This window comes from Conger conger, chromosome 19, assembly GCF_963514075.1.
Source record: "Conger conger chromosome 19, fConCon1.1, whole genome shotgun sequence".
Classification (NCBI taxonomy): domain Eukaryota; kingdom Metazoa; phylum Chordata; class Actinopteri; order Anguilliformes; family Congridae; genus Conger; species Conger conger.
Genome location: NC_083778.1, coordinates 15,322,338 through 15,334,605, shown reverse-complemented (window position 1 = coordinate 15,334,605; position 12,268 = coordinate 15,322,338). Strand labels below are relative to the sequence as shown.

Here is a 12,268-nt window from a genome sequence, read left to right as displayed (position 1 = left end):
ATTTTGAGTCATTCTACACTCAAAACTTCATAGGGGACATGCAACCAAGCATTTAAATCCGCAGAAGTCTTTCATCCCATGCGGTGTAATGAGAACGTCTTGCAAGCTGTCTACCCTTGCTGTCCCGCGTTTGCTTGGGATCCATGTTGGTCAGGCATAACATTTGCTTCAGTTGTCTTGTGGTCAGACCATTGAGCTCTCCTGAGCGGCTTCCCTCTGTCTTCAGGGTCTTATCACACTTGTTGAACTTGTTGGGTTGATTGAATCCTGAATTTGGGAATCCTGACACCCTTGCTTTTTTAGTGAAACTGAACAGGGAGATTATATAAGAAATATGTGGTGTTTTTCTCATACTGTGGTCTTCTGTTGTTGGAGACGTTCTCATTCTGTGGTCTTTTGTAGTTGTAGAAGTTCTCATATTGCTGTCTTTTTTCATTGTAGAAGTTCCCATAGAGTGGTCTTTTGTAGTTGTAGAAGTTCCCAGAGTGGTCTTTTGTAGCTGTAGAAGTTCCCATAGAGTGATCTTTTGCAGTTGTAGGTGTTCCCATAGAGCGGTCTTTTGTAGTTGTAGAAGTACTCATACTGTTGTCTTGTCGTTGTAGAAGTGCTCATATTGTGGTCTTTTGTAGTTGTAGAAGTACTCATACTGTGGTGTTTTGCGGTTGTAGAAGTCGATGTCGGTTCACCAGACGCCTGCAGAGGTGAGCATTTTCCTTCCTTCCTTCCTTTCCTCCACCCTGCTTTCCCCTGTTCTTGGCAGACTGTCGTCTTTTCTCACACTCCCATCTTCTCTCCATTCCCCGCTGCGGGGGCTGTCCTTTCCTCTTTAGATGGCCGAACACCTCTTCCTGCTCATAAAGGTTAGCATCCTTCAGAAAGCCTCGAGCGTGTACGAGCTTGCGTGAGATGGACGCCTTCCCGCTTGCACATAGACGCTTGAGAATATCATGTCGCCTCTTCAGAAGAGTGCGGACATTCTTGTTTTTATTTTTCGCGTGTGTCTCGTCGCCTGCATGTTTTGCCTGTGTGCAGCTGCATCATTGGCTGCATGCATATTGAGTGCGGAGTGAACACCTGTTCAGCGGCTTTCAGGGAAACCTAAATACTTTTTTTTTTTTGGAGGCACGCACATCAGGAGCTGTCGCCAATCATTTTCACTGAGCGGCATGCAGTTTTGAGCCGTCCCATCATCGCCCCCTGCAGGGAATTCTAGGCACAGCAACGCGCTGGATTCAAATCCAGTAGCATCAAATAACAAATGTATTATTTTATCATGTTACTCTTTCTCCCCCCCCGTCCCCGTCCCCGTCCCCGTCCCCGTCCCCGTCCCCCAGACGAAGGCCCGTGAGGAGCTGAGTAAGATCAGCACGCTGCCGCCCCGGTCCCCCCCGCCCGCCTCAGCCAGCCCCGCAGACGACAGCTTCGGCTCCAGGAAGGCGCGCTCGTCCTTCGGCCGCGGCTTCTTCAAGATCCGCGGGGGCAAGAGGACCGCCAGCGCCCCCAACCTGGGTGAGAGGCTCCCGCCGTTTGCCCCCGGGGCGGGTTGGGGTGGTGGGGGTATTTCAAGACCCGTCTAGTCAGGGATCAGTTGTATTTCAAGTACAAATGCGTATTTGTATGAGGCTCTTTCATGTACAGTGAGGTCCGTAAGTATTTGGACACAGTGCACTTATGTGCATGTAGATGTGCATACCATAACCTGAGAGTCTGCACTTTAATTTGAAATTGAAACCATTGCACACAGGGTCTACAACTGGAACAGCAATGAACAGTTGACTTGTAATGTTGGCATAATGTAATGGTGTTCAGTTAAGTGTACAGCTGTCCATCGACTGGGACCTTCCATTGTAAAGCTTGGGGTCCCGGTCTTTACCTGAGACGGACCAATGGGAGGGAAAGCTCTCGTTTGAGCCCGGTCCAGGAGGTATTTCATGAAGCAGGAGGACTGCGTTAGCTGGGTAACCCCTAACCAGCATCCTGTCATATGACGCCGGGCCTTTCGTGACTGTTAGCAGTGGCGCGTGTTGTGCTCTGTGGCTGTTCGCTGTTGGCACTCTGTGTTCTCGTCCCGATTGCGTGGTAACCTTTGACCTTTCCACTCTGCCCTGCCCTGAAGACCGCAGCCGGAGTGCGAGTGCGCCCATGCTAGGTACAGTATCGACCCCCCCCCCTCCCCATCAGCAGACGGCGCCTGCAGGATGGCCACTCCAGAAAAATGGCTGCAACTTTGTCTACCCCCACCCCGTGTGGATAGTGCTTTTATCCAGCTGTACGGTTGAAGAAAGGAGACTCCAGACTCCCATTGGGGCCGGTGGACTTTGGGTTTGGAAATGCAGGGTGCCTCCCCTAGCAGCTGCTCTGTCATGGAGTCTCCTTTCTCCTCCGTCAGGACCCCCTTGTGTGAACCCTGTCCTTTTGGTGGTGGTTGCTTGAGATGAACTAGCCAATCGGCACGATGCGTCTCAGGCTTGCCCAGCATGAGATCCGCTTGCCGTATGTGTCATCGTCGCCTCCCCCTCCAGTCGACCGTCACCCGGTGCAGCAAAGTCCCCAAAGCTTGACGTCATTGCACTTCTGCGCCTGTACGGGCGACTTTGCAACTGCCTGACGGAAAGGTTTTCGCCTCAGTTGAAGCAGGCTGGAGTAGATTGTGATTGTGTGTCGTGAATTTGAAACATCCCTTGTTCCTCATTGCTTGGCTACCGTGGCGTGAAAAGTTGCTGTGTTATTGTGGAATTCCATCTGCCGCTGCTTACAGATGGTTTGTAGTCTTACTGATGTCTTGCAGCCATGAAATGGGTGCCCTTCGGCATTTCTGCTCACAACCACAGGTGGATTGTGGGAATTGTAGTCCACACCCTGCTGCTTGTAGTTCCAGAGTGCTGTTGATTGTGGGAGTTTGTGTGGGAGTTTGTATGGGACACTGAGTGGTCCATGTGATGCTGATGCTTACATACTTGTAGTTCCCAAGTGCTGTTGCATTGTGGGAGCTTGTGTGGGACACCGAGTTGTCCGTGTGATGCTGACGCTTGCATGCTTGTAGTTCCCGAGTGCTGGTGGATTGTGGGACTTTGTGTGGGACACCGAGTGGTCTTTGTGACGCTGATGCTCGCATGCTTTGTATTTCCCGAGTGCTGTTGCACTCTGGGAGTTTGTGTGGGACTGACGCCTGCGGGTGTGTGTCTGTGCAGCGGAGACTGAGCGGGAGGGAACGGACCACCTGGATTTAGCCGGGGTGCCCCACCGCTCGGCCGACAGCGACAGCACCCACACGCTGCCCTCCTCTCCGGAAGGCAAGAAGAAGTCCCGAGGGATCAAGAAGCTCTTCGGCAAGTGAGTCAGCGTTTATTTGTCTTCGATTTGATGACTCTGCATGGCCTTTGACCTAAAAGTTACATTGACCAAGTTTGCTTTATTAATTTAATGGCATGGCATGGCATGGCATGGCATGTCCTGTTCTGTCTACACCAGGGCTGCCCAACCCTGTTCCTGGATCTCCCGTCCTGGAGGATTTCACTCTAACCCTAATTTGGCACACCGGACTCTACTCGTTAGCAGCTCAACACGATCTCTGGCTGTTGAATGAGGGTGTGTTTTGTTAGGGTTGGAGTGAAACAGGAACAGGGCTAGCCGGCCAGTAAGAAAAGGCAAGCATTGCTGGGCTGAATGGCCTGTTTTCATTGTTATGTTATGTTATGTTATGCTATGTTATGCTATGTTATGCTATGTTATGCTATGTTATGCTATGCTATGCTATGCTATGCTATGCTACACATGGACATCTTGCACCATCAATGGCAAGTCCCTTTGGATTGTGTTGCTCATCCTGCTACAGTATAAATGCAGTGCACAAAATGCTAAAAGCTAACCGTTTTTTTTTTTTTTACATCTCTAGGCTGAAGAGAAGCCAGTCCACTACATTTAACCCTGACGAAGACATGTCAGAGACAGAGTTCAAGCGGGGCGGAGTCAGGGCCACCGCCGGCCCCCGGCTTGGCTGGTCACGCGACCTGCAGCGCGGAAACAAGTAAGAAAAAAAAGAGCTGTTCCCAGATCAGCCAGGCAGCTTCCAGTCTGCACAAGTAGAGAAATTGGATTAAAGGTACAATAGGTCATTTCAGACTTCTCACGGTCAAGAGATGAATCGCAGCGACAAACACGCTCAAACCACAACACCGTTAATCCCTCCCCCTTCTCTGTAAACATTCTGACGTTTTTCAATGATAGGACGGGATATACAATGGTCGTGTAACAACGTTTTAACACAAAAAACTTAGCTATTGCACCTTTAAGGGATCTTTTTATAAGTTCATATTAGAATATGGACCCCTATAACGGGGATGGGCAGTAAACAAAAAAAAAATATATATATTGAAAAAAAAAAAAAAAAAAAATGTAGGGTGCCTTAAGACTGCGGCATAACCCCCGGTTTCCTGTCCTGCAGCGAGCTGGACACGCCCTTCGCCAGGTGGACGAAGGACCAGGTGTGCGCCTGGCTCCAGGAGCAGGGTCTGGGCGTGCACGTGGGCCTGGCCAAGCAGTGGATCACCTCGGGCCAGACGCTCCTGCAGGCCTCCCAGCACGACCTGGAGAGGGTGAGTCACGGCTCTGTTATCGTTGACCTCAGTGTCAATTTCGCTTTTGGACAGTTTGTGAACTATTTCAGTCTTGGGTAGTGTGCACACTGCATTTACATTTGGATTGTGTCTGCGGCTTGTGTGAATGTTGTATCGTGTGTGTGTGTGTGTGTGTGTGTGTGTGTGTGTGTGTGTGTGTGTGTGTGTGTGTGTGTGTGTGTGTGTGTGTGTGTGTGTGTGTGTGTGTGTGTGTGTGTGTGTGTGTGTGTGTGTGTGTGTGTGCGCGCGTGCGTGCGTGTGCATACATACGTGTGTGTGTGTGATTGTTGTATTGTGTGTGTGTGTGTGTGTGTGTGTCCGCAGGAGCTGGGTATAAAACACGCCCTGCACAGGAAGAAGCTGCAGCTCGCCCTGCAGGCCCTGGGCTCAGAGGAGGACGATAACAAAGGAAAACTCGACTACTCCTGGGTGACCAGTAAGTGCGTGCTCTCCCACACATACTCCACTACTCCTGGGTGAGCAGTAAGTGCACACTCTCCCACACATACTCCACTACTCCTGGGTGACCAGTAAGTGCACACTCTCCCACACATACTCCACTACTCCTGGGCGACCACTAAGTGAGCCTGCTTCCTTGTGTACGCCCGCGAGTGTGAGAACTGCAAGTTTGTGGAGTTTCTACTCCTACCGTCTCTGTCCTCATGCTCTTTCGACCATCCTTGCACATCTTTCATGTGCTTATTTTCTCTCACTCTGTCTCTCTCATCCTCACACTTCCTTGTCCCTGCTCCCTCTCTCCCAGGGTGGCTGGATGACATCGGCCTGCCGCAGTATAAGACCCAGTTCGATGAGGGCAGGGTGGACGGCCGCATGCTTCACTACATGACTGTGGTGAGTTGCCCCTCTGTGTCGGGATGAGGAACATGCTGTCTGTCTGTCAGTGATTTATCTCTGTAAGTCTCAGTGATTTCCCTCTGAGTCTGTCAGTGAGTTTCCCCTCTGTGTGTCGGCTGGTGATTTCCCTCTGTAAGACTGTCTGTGATTTCCCTCTGTAAGTATGTCCGATTTCCCTCTAAATGTGTGAATGAGTTTCCCTCTAAGTGTGTCAGACTTCCCTCTGTAAGTCCCAGTGATTTCTCTCTGTAGGTCTGTCAGACTTCCGTCTAAGTGTGTGAGTGATTTCCCTCTGTAATTCTCTGTGATTTCCCTCTGTCAGACTTCTCTCTGTAAGTGTGTAAGCTTCCCTCTAAGTGTGGTCCTGCTGTCCTCAGGACGACCTGCTGTCCCTGAAAGTGGGCAGTGTTCTCCACCACCTGAGCATCAAGAGGGCCATCCAGGTCCTGCGGCTCAACAACTACGAGCCCAACTGCCTGCGGCGCCGCCCCTCCGATGAGGTCAGAGTCGGCGGGCCAATCCCGGCGCAGGGGGCGGGGTGTGGGGGTTTGCCCTGGGCTGGCTGGCTGGTCTTTGACGGTTCTGTCCCGTTGCCGCTGCCGATCCAGGGGAGTGCAGGAGAGCTTGTGCTTTGATCTGCACTGTCCCGGATCAAGGTTTTTCTGTGGCGTGAGCATGAGTGACCACTCCGAATTGGGAGAAAAATCTGGGGGGAGTAGCATAAATTTAGTTTTGTTCTTTTTTTAAACAGAAATATTTAAATGCATCATTTCTGCTTGAAATGTAAGGTCTATGGATAGAAACGATAAAAACATGAAAAATACTCCTCCTTTCTCTCTCTGGCTTTCTCTCCTCTGCGTCCCCCAGAATCACGTGACCCCAGCGGAGATCTCGCAGTGGACCAATCACAGAGTGATGGAGTGGCTGAGGTCCGTGGACCTGGCCGAGTATGCGCCCAACCTGCGGGGCAGCGGGGTGCACGGGGGCCTGATGGTGAGAGATCCGCTCAAGAGATCCCCTCAGAGATCCCCTCAGAGATCCCCTCAGAGATCCCCTCAGAGATCCCCTCAGAGATCCCCTCAGCTCTCTAAACAGGAAGTTTAGAGATCCGCTCAGCTCTCCGCAGGAAGTTTAGAGATCCGCTCAGCTCCCCGCAGGAAGTTTAGAGATCCCCTTCTCATTCGTATTTACTGTACTTCACTCTGGAAAAGAGTGTCTAAATTACTGTACTGTAATGTAATGTAACATAATGAGATCTGCTTCGAGATCCCCTCAGCTTTCCACAGGAGGTTTCGAGATCTGCTTGTCTTTCCACAAAAATTTTAGCTTTTTAACAGAGATGCAGTTTAGATTTCTAACAGAACAATTAACTTTAGCTTTTTTTTTTTTAAACAGATGTAGTTTAGCTTTTTAACAGATGCTATTTTAGCTTTTGAACAGATGTAGTTTAGCTTTTTAGCAGAGATGTACTTTCGCTTTTTTACGGGAAGACCAAGTGTACCGTGCTGCGGAACAGTTCGGGTTCAGGCTCGGGTTTGGGTCCGGGCTCTGGTCCGGGTTTGGGTCCGGGTTCGGGTCCAGGCTCGTAACGGCGCTGTCCCGGCAGGTGCTGGAGCCGCGGTTCAACGTGGAGACCATGGCCCTGCTGCTGAACATCCCGCCCAGCAAGACCCTCCTGCGGCGCCACCTGGCCACGCACTTCCACCTGCTGGTGGGGGACGAGGCCCAGCACCTCAAACAGGAGCAGCTGGAGTGCCCCGACTACACCCCGCTCACCGCCACCGCCAAAGTCAAGGTAGGGCCCCCTCACAGCGTCAAACCCCGGTCCTGCACTGGAGTTAGTCCAGCCCGGGTTTTCTCTCCTCCCGCGGGTGATTCCTGTAACTGGACAATAAGTGCTGCGGGTAGGCCGGACTGCCTTCACGCCTGGGTCCCAGGTTGAGGGACGACATTGGCTCAGGCAGTAAGAGCAGCCGTCTCATTGGCTCAGGCAGTAAGAGCAGCCGTCTCATTGGCTCAGGCAGTAAGAGCAGTCGTCTGCCAGTTGGAGGGTTGCCGGTTCGATCCCCCGCCTGGGCTGTGTCGAAGTGTTCCTGAGCAAGTGTGTGTGTGTGAATGAGAAGCATCAATTGTACAGCGCTTTGGATAAAGGTGCTATATAAATGCTAGCCATTTAAGGGAGGGTGGAAAAAGCAGCAGGTCTTGGCTGACACTGAAGCGAGCATGAGCAGCAGTTCTGCGTCTTGGTTGCAGGCTTCCAGGGCATGCTGTTTCTCCTCACAGCTGACATGTGTTTCTCTGTCTGTGCGTGTCTGTGTATCTGTCTGTCTCTCTGTCTCTCTGTCTGTATGTATCTGTGTGTGCATGTGATGTGTGTGTACGTGTGTGCATGCATGTGTTTTGTGTGCATGCATGTGTGTCTGTCTGCATGTGTGTGTCCGCGTGCGTATCTGCATGTGTGTTTGGTGTGTGCGCGCACGTGCGTGTGTGTGTGTGTGTGCGTCTGCGTGTGTGTGTGCGTGCGCCTGCGTGTGTGTGTGCGTGCGCGTGCGTCTGCGTGTGTGTGCGTCTGCGTGTGTGTGCGTCTGCGTGTGTGCGCGTCTGCTTGTGTGCGTGTGTGCGCGTCTGTGTGTGTGCGCGCACGTGTGCGTGTCTGTGTGTCTGTGTCTGTCTGTCTGTCTATGTGTGTGTGTGTAACTGTGTGTGTGTAACTGTGTGTGTGTCTGTCTGTCTGTGTGTGTGTATGTGTGTGTGTGCGTGCATGTGTGTAACTGTGTGTGTGTAACTGTGTGTGTGTGTGTGTGTGTGTGTGTGTGTGCGTGTGTGCATATATGTGTGTGTGCGCGTCTCCAGCCGAAGAAGCTGTCGTTCGGCAGCTTTGGCAGTCTGCGGCGCAGGCGTCAGGAGGACAGTGAGGAGTACGTGTGCCCCATGGACGTGGAGATGCCCAAGGGCAAGAGCTTCCAGACCGGCCACCGGGCCGGGGAGCTGCACCTGTACGAGGACGACCTGGACCGGCTCCAGCAGGTCAGGGCTGGTCACTCACTCCAGCACCCTCCCGTGCTGAGAATGTCCTAAACACGCGTGTCGAGAGCTCGCCGTATCGTAAACAACCGTGTCGATAAACGCATGTATCAAACGCTCTGCCCGCTCTTGACTATTGAAATTACGGGGGAAGAGATGAGCCCATACACCCTGGCCTGCAGTCCCCACCAGTTCAGCTGGTCTCTGGTTGTCTTCCTGATGTTTTATGTGTCCGCCCGCAGATGGAGGACTCGGAAGGGACTGTGAGACAAATCGGCGCATTCTCTGAGGGGATCAACAACCTGACGGTAGGGGTCGAGTCCCGTTCGTACGCCCTCACCCTCCCTGAGAATGACACAGTTCCCGGGTCAAAAAAAAAAAACCATGGTCTGGAACAGTGAGCTTTCACAAAATATACTGTTGGTGGAGCTGGAGTCAACTCTCAATCATTTTAGGCTCTCCTCAAGGCTGCGTTTTATCTGCCTTGTTGTTTATTTTATACACAAATAAGCTGAAGTGGGACAAATATACTGAATACATTAACAAAAAGAGACAGCAAAGGCTTTACTTTCTTAAAAAGTTAGCCTTATTTGATGTCAATCTCACCATGCTTAAGATGTTTTACAGTGCCTTTGTTGAGAGTGTTTTAACCTTTGGCCTTATTTGGTGGTTTGGTAATGCAACAGAAGCACAGAAAAAAAAACCCTGAGGAAAACTGTAACCAGTGCCAGCAAATTGCTGGGCTTTAAACTGACCAGCTTAGAAGAGAGTTACAGAACCAGGTCTCTCAAGAAAGCAGAGTCATTTCTGACCCCAAGCACCCTCTGTGTACAGCCTTCGACCGGTTACCTTCTGGGCGTAGGTTCCGGCAGCCAGCCTTTTCAAAAAACAGGTCCAAACATTCATTCATACCACAGGTGATTAAATCCCTGAATGGTAAGGTCTAACCCAAATATTTTATTTTATTTTATTTTATTTTATTTTATTTTATTTTTTTATATTTATATTTTATTCACTTAGTTTAACTCTGTCTAGCGGGTCCAGCCAGAGCACTACTCTTATTTTGTTATATATGTCGTAACTACCAGCAGCTGCTATAGTGCACCGTGTTTTTTTATTTTTATTAATTCAGATCTGAATTTATAAAGATCTGATCTGTTGATGTTATATGTCTGTCTCTATGTGCTGTGCCTGTTTTTATGTAACGCCGCCAACAATGATTTTCTACCGAAAACCCCCACGGCGACAATAAAGTACCTACTACTACTACTTTTTTCCACCAATCAAATTAATTTGATCTCCCAAACAGGTCTGAGGTGGCCTCAGTCTCCCACCACTATCTGAATATATGACCATGGAGAGTGTCGCACGTGGATTTATTCTCACTGTTGAGTTCAGAGATCCTTGTTCATCGTTATGGAAGGTTGTTCCAGTGATGAACTGAATTTGTCATTTCTGAAATTGAGTGCAGTGAAATAGACCCTGAATGCCCCCCCCCCCTCCCTTTGCCCTTCCTGTAGAGCTTGGCCTCTTTGAACCGGCCTGTAACTGCGCCCGTCTCTCTGTTCCCAGAGTATGCTGAAGGAGGACGAGTTCTTCTGCGAGCTGTCCGCGGGTTCGCCCACGATGGACGACGACTCCAACGTGTGAGGCGTTCGGGAGAGAGCTGTGAAGCGAGAGCTGACCTGTGCCAGCCCCCTGCCCGCCACCTTCGCTTTTCGGGCCTGACCGGAGCCAGGGCCGTGGGCCCCCCCCCCCCCTCCCCCCAACCCCTCCCTGACTGTTATGTTTGGTAACCGCTATCGTCAACCGCAAATCAAAAAGCCCACATCACAGAAACCGGTCGTAACCGGTCTCGGCAGCGCGGTGCAACGCTGAGCGAATGCGTGCCACAATCACATTGTAAAGGTGACGCCGAAAAAAAACCTGCTTTGAAAAATTCACTGCGTGCATTTAAGGACGCTGATCTATGACCCTCGTCGTGAGCTGGAACGTGCTGTCGTGGCTGGAAACGACCGGTCTCTCTCCGTGATCGTCAGTTACGTCGGCTTCATGGCCTGTAGTTTAAGCGAAGCGGTTACGGTCCGTTTTTTTAATGGTTTAAAAAAAAAAAAAAAAAAAGAAGAAAAAAAAAAAGTTCTATGTTCTTGTTTGTTTTCCAGTTTCACCGTACACTACACAAAAAAAAGCATTTGGCTTTGCAAATGGTGTCAACATTCTTGTGACTTTTTATTAAGAGGATGTTAAGCTTTAAATTTTGTGAATTTAGGCTCCACTCCAGTTCAGTTACTCCACTTTCTGTTTACACGTTGGAGACGGTTGAACTTGTTTGAAACCTGCACATATTGATATGCAAGTGCGAAAATAATACAGTGTTGGACAGGTCCCGAGTTTGCCAACCAGCTGGTTACTGGATGTGTTGGACTTGTATAAGGTTATGTGCTTTGTGCATCATTTTTTTAAATTTAGGACATCAACTGGACACAGGGCTCACATGGATTGCGTTCTCAGAGCACGATGCATGCAGTTTTTCGGACGTGGGGCGGTGTTCGTTGACGGCTGATCTGTTTTAAAAAGACAAACCGTATCTCGCATTAGCCCATAACAGAGCCACTTGTGCGATCGGTGGTTTCACTTGAAGCCAACAGTCACTCCCTTACCCTCAGCCCAGTTCGTTATTTCATGCATCCATTTTGTTTCGCCTCATTTCTATGATTAGATGAGTGGACCCACCCCCCACGGTCAGACATTTTGTGCCAAAACGCTTGTTTTCCTACCCGCAAAACCGGCACTGTTGCAGTTGTAGACCTGGAAAATGTCCATGATATTTTTACGTGACTTTGACTAATGCCCCCCCACCAGATCGCTGAAAGGCAGTCCTCCACACCAGTCTGTCTGCATGTTTTTTTCACCCAAGTCATTAACACATATTTAATTCAATTACTTTAGTGTCCTTGCATGTTATTTAAACTAATTGTCATTTTTTGCAATGACTATTGTGTTGAGAACTGCTAAAGACGGATTATTATTATTATTATTATTATTATTATTTTTATTATTATTATAATTATTACATTATATTATTATACATATTTGTAACAGGCTACCGTACAGCAGATTTTATTTGGGATTCTGTATGTTTTTAGAGTGGAAAAAGAAAGCAATATACAAGATGCACAAATTAATATTGCTATGCAACCCTTGTTATCCCATATCTGTAAAGCAAATATGTATTGTGTAACATTACTTAAGCATTTTTAAAAGTGTCAATAAAATTTCAACTTATTTGTGTGTACTTGGTTTTCAAAGTTCTGGTCAAGACGTTTGCTTATTGTACTGTACTAAGTAACCGTGTAAGCGCAAGTTTGCCAAAAACGGAAAACCACCCGATGATGACATGGATCATGAGCAGTGGAGAAACTGTTTCAAATAAACGAGTCCTCTTTGGGAGAAACGAGGAAACCATTACATGACATTATTGGCATTTGGCAGACGCTCTTATCCAGGGCGACGTACAGTTGATTAGACTAAGCAGGAGACAATCCTCCCCCTGGAGCAATGCAGGGTTAAGGGCCTTTGCTCAAGGGCCCAACGGCTGTGTGGATCTTATTGTGGCTACACCGGGATTAGAACCACGGACCTTGCATGTCCCAGTCATGTACCTTAACCACTACGTTTCAGGCCGCCCCGTATAGTCCCCGATGCAATGCGCTCGTCTCTCAGATTCAGGAAGCCTCCAAGACCTGTTATTGATAAACAGTATTATTTAACAA

The 12,268-nt window shown here is 49.4% G+C and overlaps 1 protein-coding gene across 7 annotated transcripts in view; it reads left to right on the top strand.

The window, feature by feature from the left end:
• ppfibp1b (PPFIA binding protein 1b) overlaps positions 1-11,780 on the top strand; it is a 39,797-nt gene extending 28,017 nt beyond the window's left edge. For 4 of the 7 annotated variants that reach the window (XM_061229365.1, XM_061229363.1, XM_061229362.1 and 1 more), the window contains 15 exons: positions 669-701; positions 831-860; positions 1,335-1,509; positions 2,117-2,149; positions 3,192-3,333; positions 3,896-4,027; positions 4,445-4,595; positions 4,941-5,052; positions 5,380-5,468; positions 5,849-5,971; positions 6,339-6,464; positions 7,078-7,266; positions 8,325-8,498; positions 8,738-8,803; positions 10,016-11,780. In XM_061229365.1, the coding sequence (XP_061085349.1) occupies positions 669-701; positions 831-860; positions 1,335-1,509; positions 2,117-2,149; positions 3,192-3,333; positions 3,896-4,027; positions 4,445-4,595; positions 4,941-5,052; positions 5,380-5,468; positions 5,849-5,971; positions 6,339-6,464; positions 7,078-7,266; positions 8,325-8,498; positions 8,738-8,803; positions 10,016-10,291 (1,851 nt within the window). In that variant the 3' untranslated portion in view covers positions 10,292-11,780. The remainder of the gene's footprint in view (positions 1-668; positions 702-830; positions 861-1,334; positions 1,510-2,116; positions 2,150-3,191; positions 3,334-3,895; positions 4,028-4,444; positions 4,596-4,940; positions 5,053-5,379; positions 5,469-5,848; positions 5,972-6,338; positions 6,465-7,077; positions 7,267-8,324; positions 8,499-8,737; positions 8,804-10,015) is intronic. The other 3 variants (XM_061229367.1, XM_061229366.1, XM_061229364.1) reach the window with 2 other exon arrangements.
• The last annotated feature ends 488 nt before the right edge of the window (positions 11,781-12,268 follow it).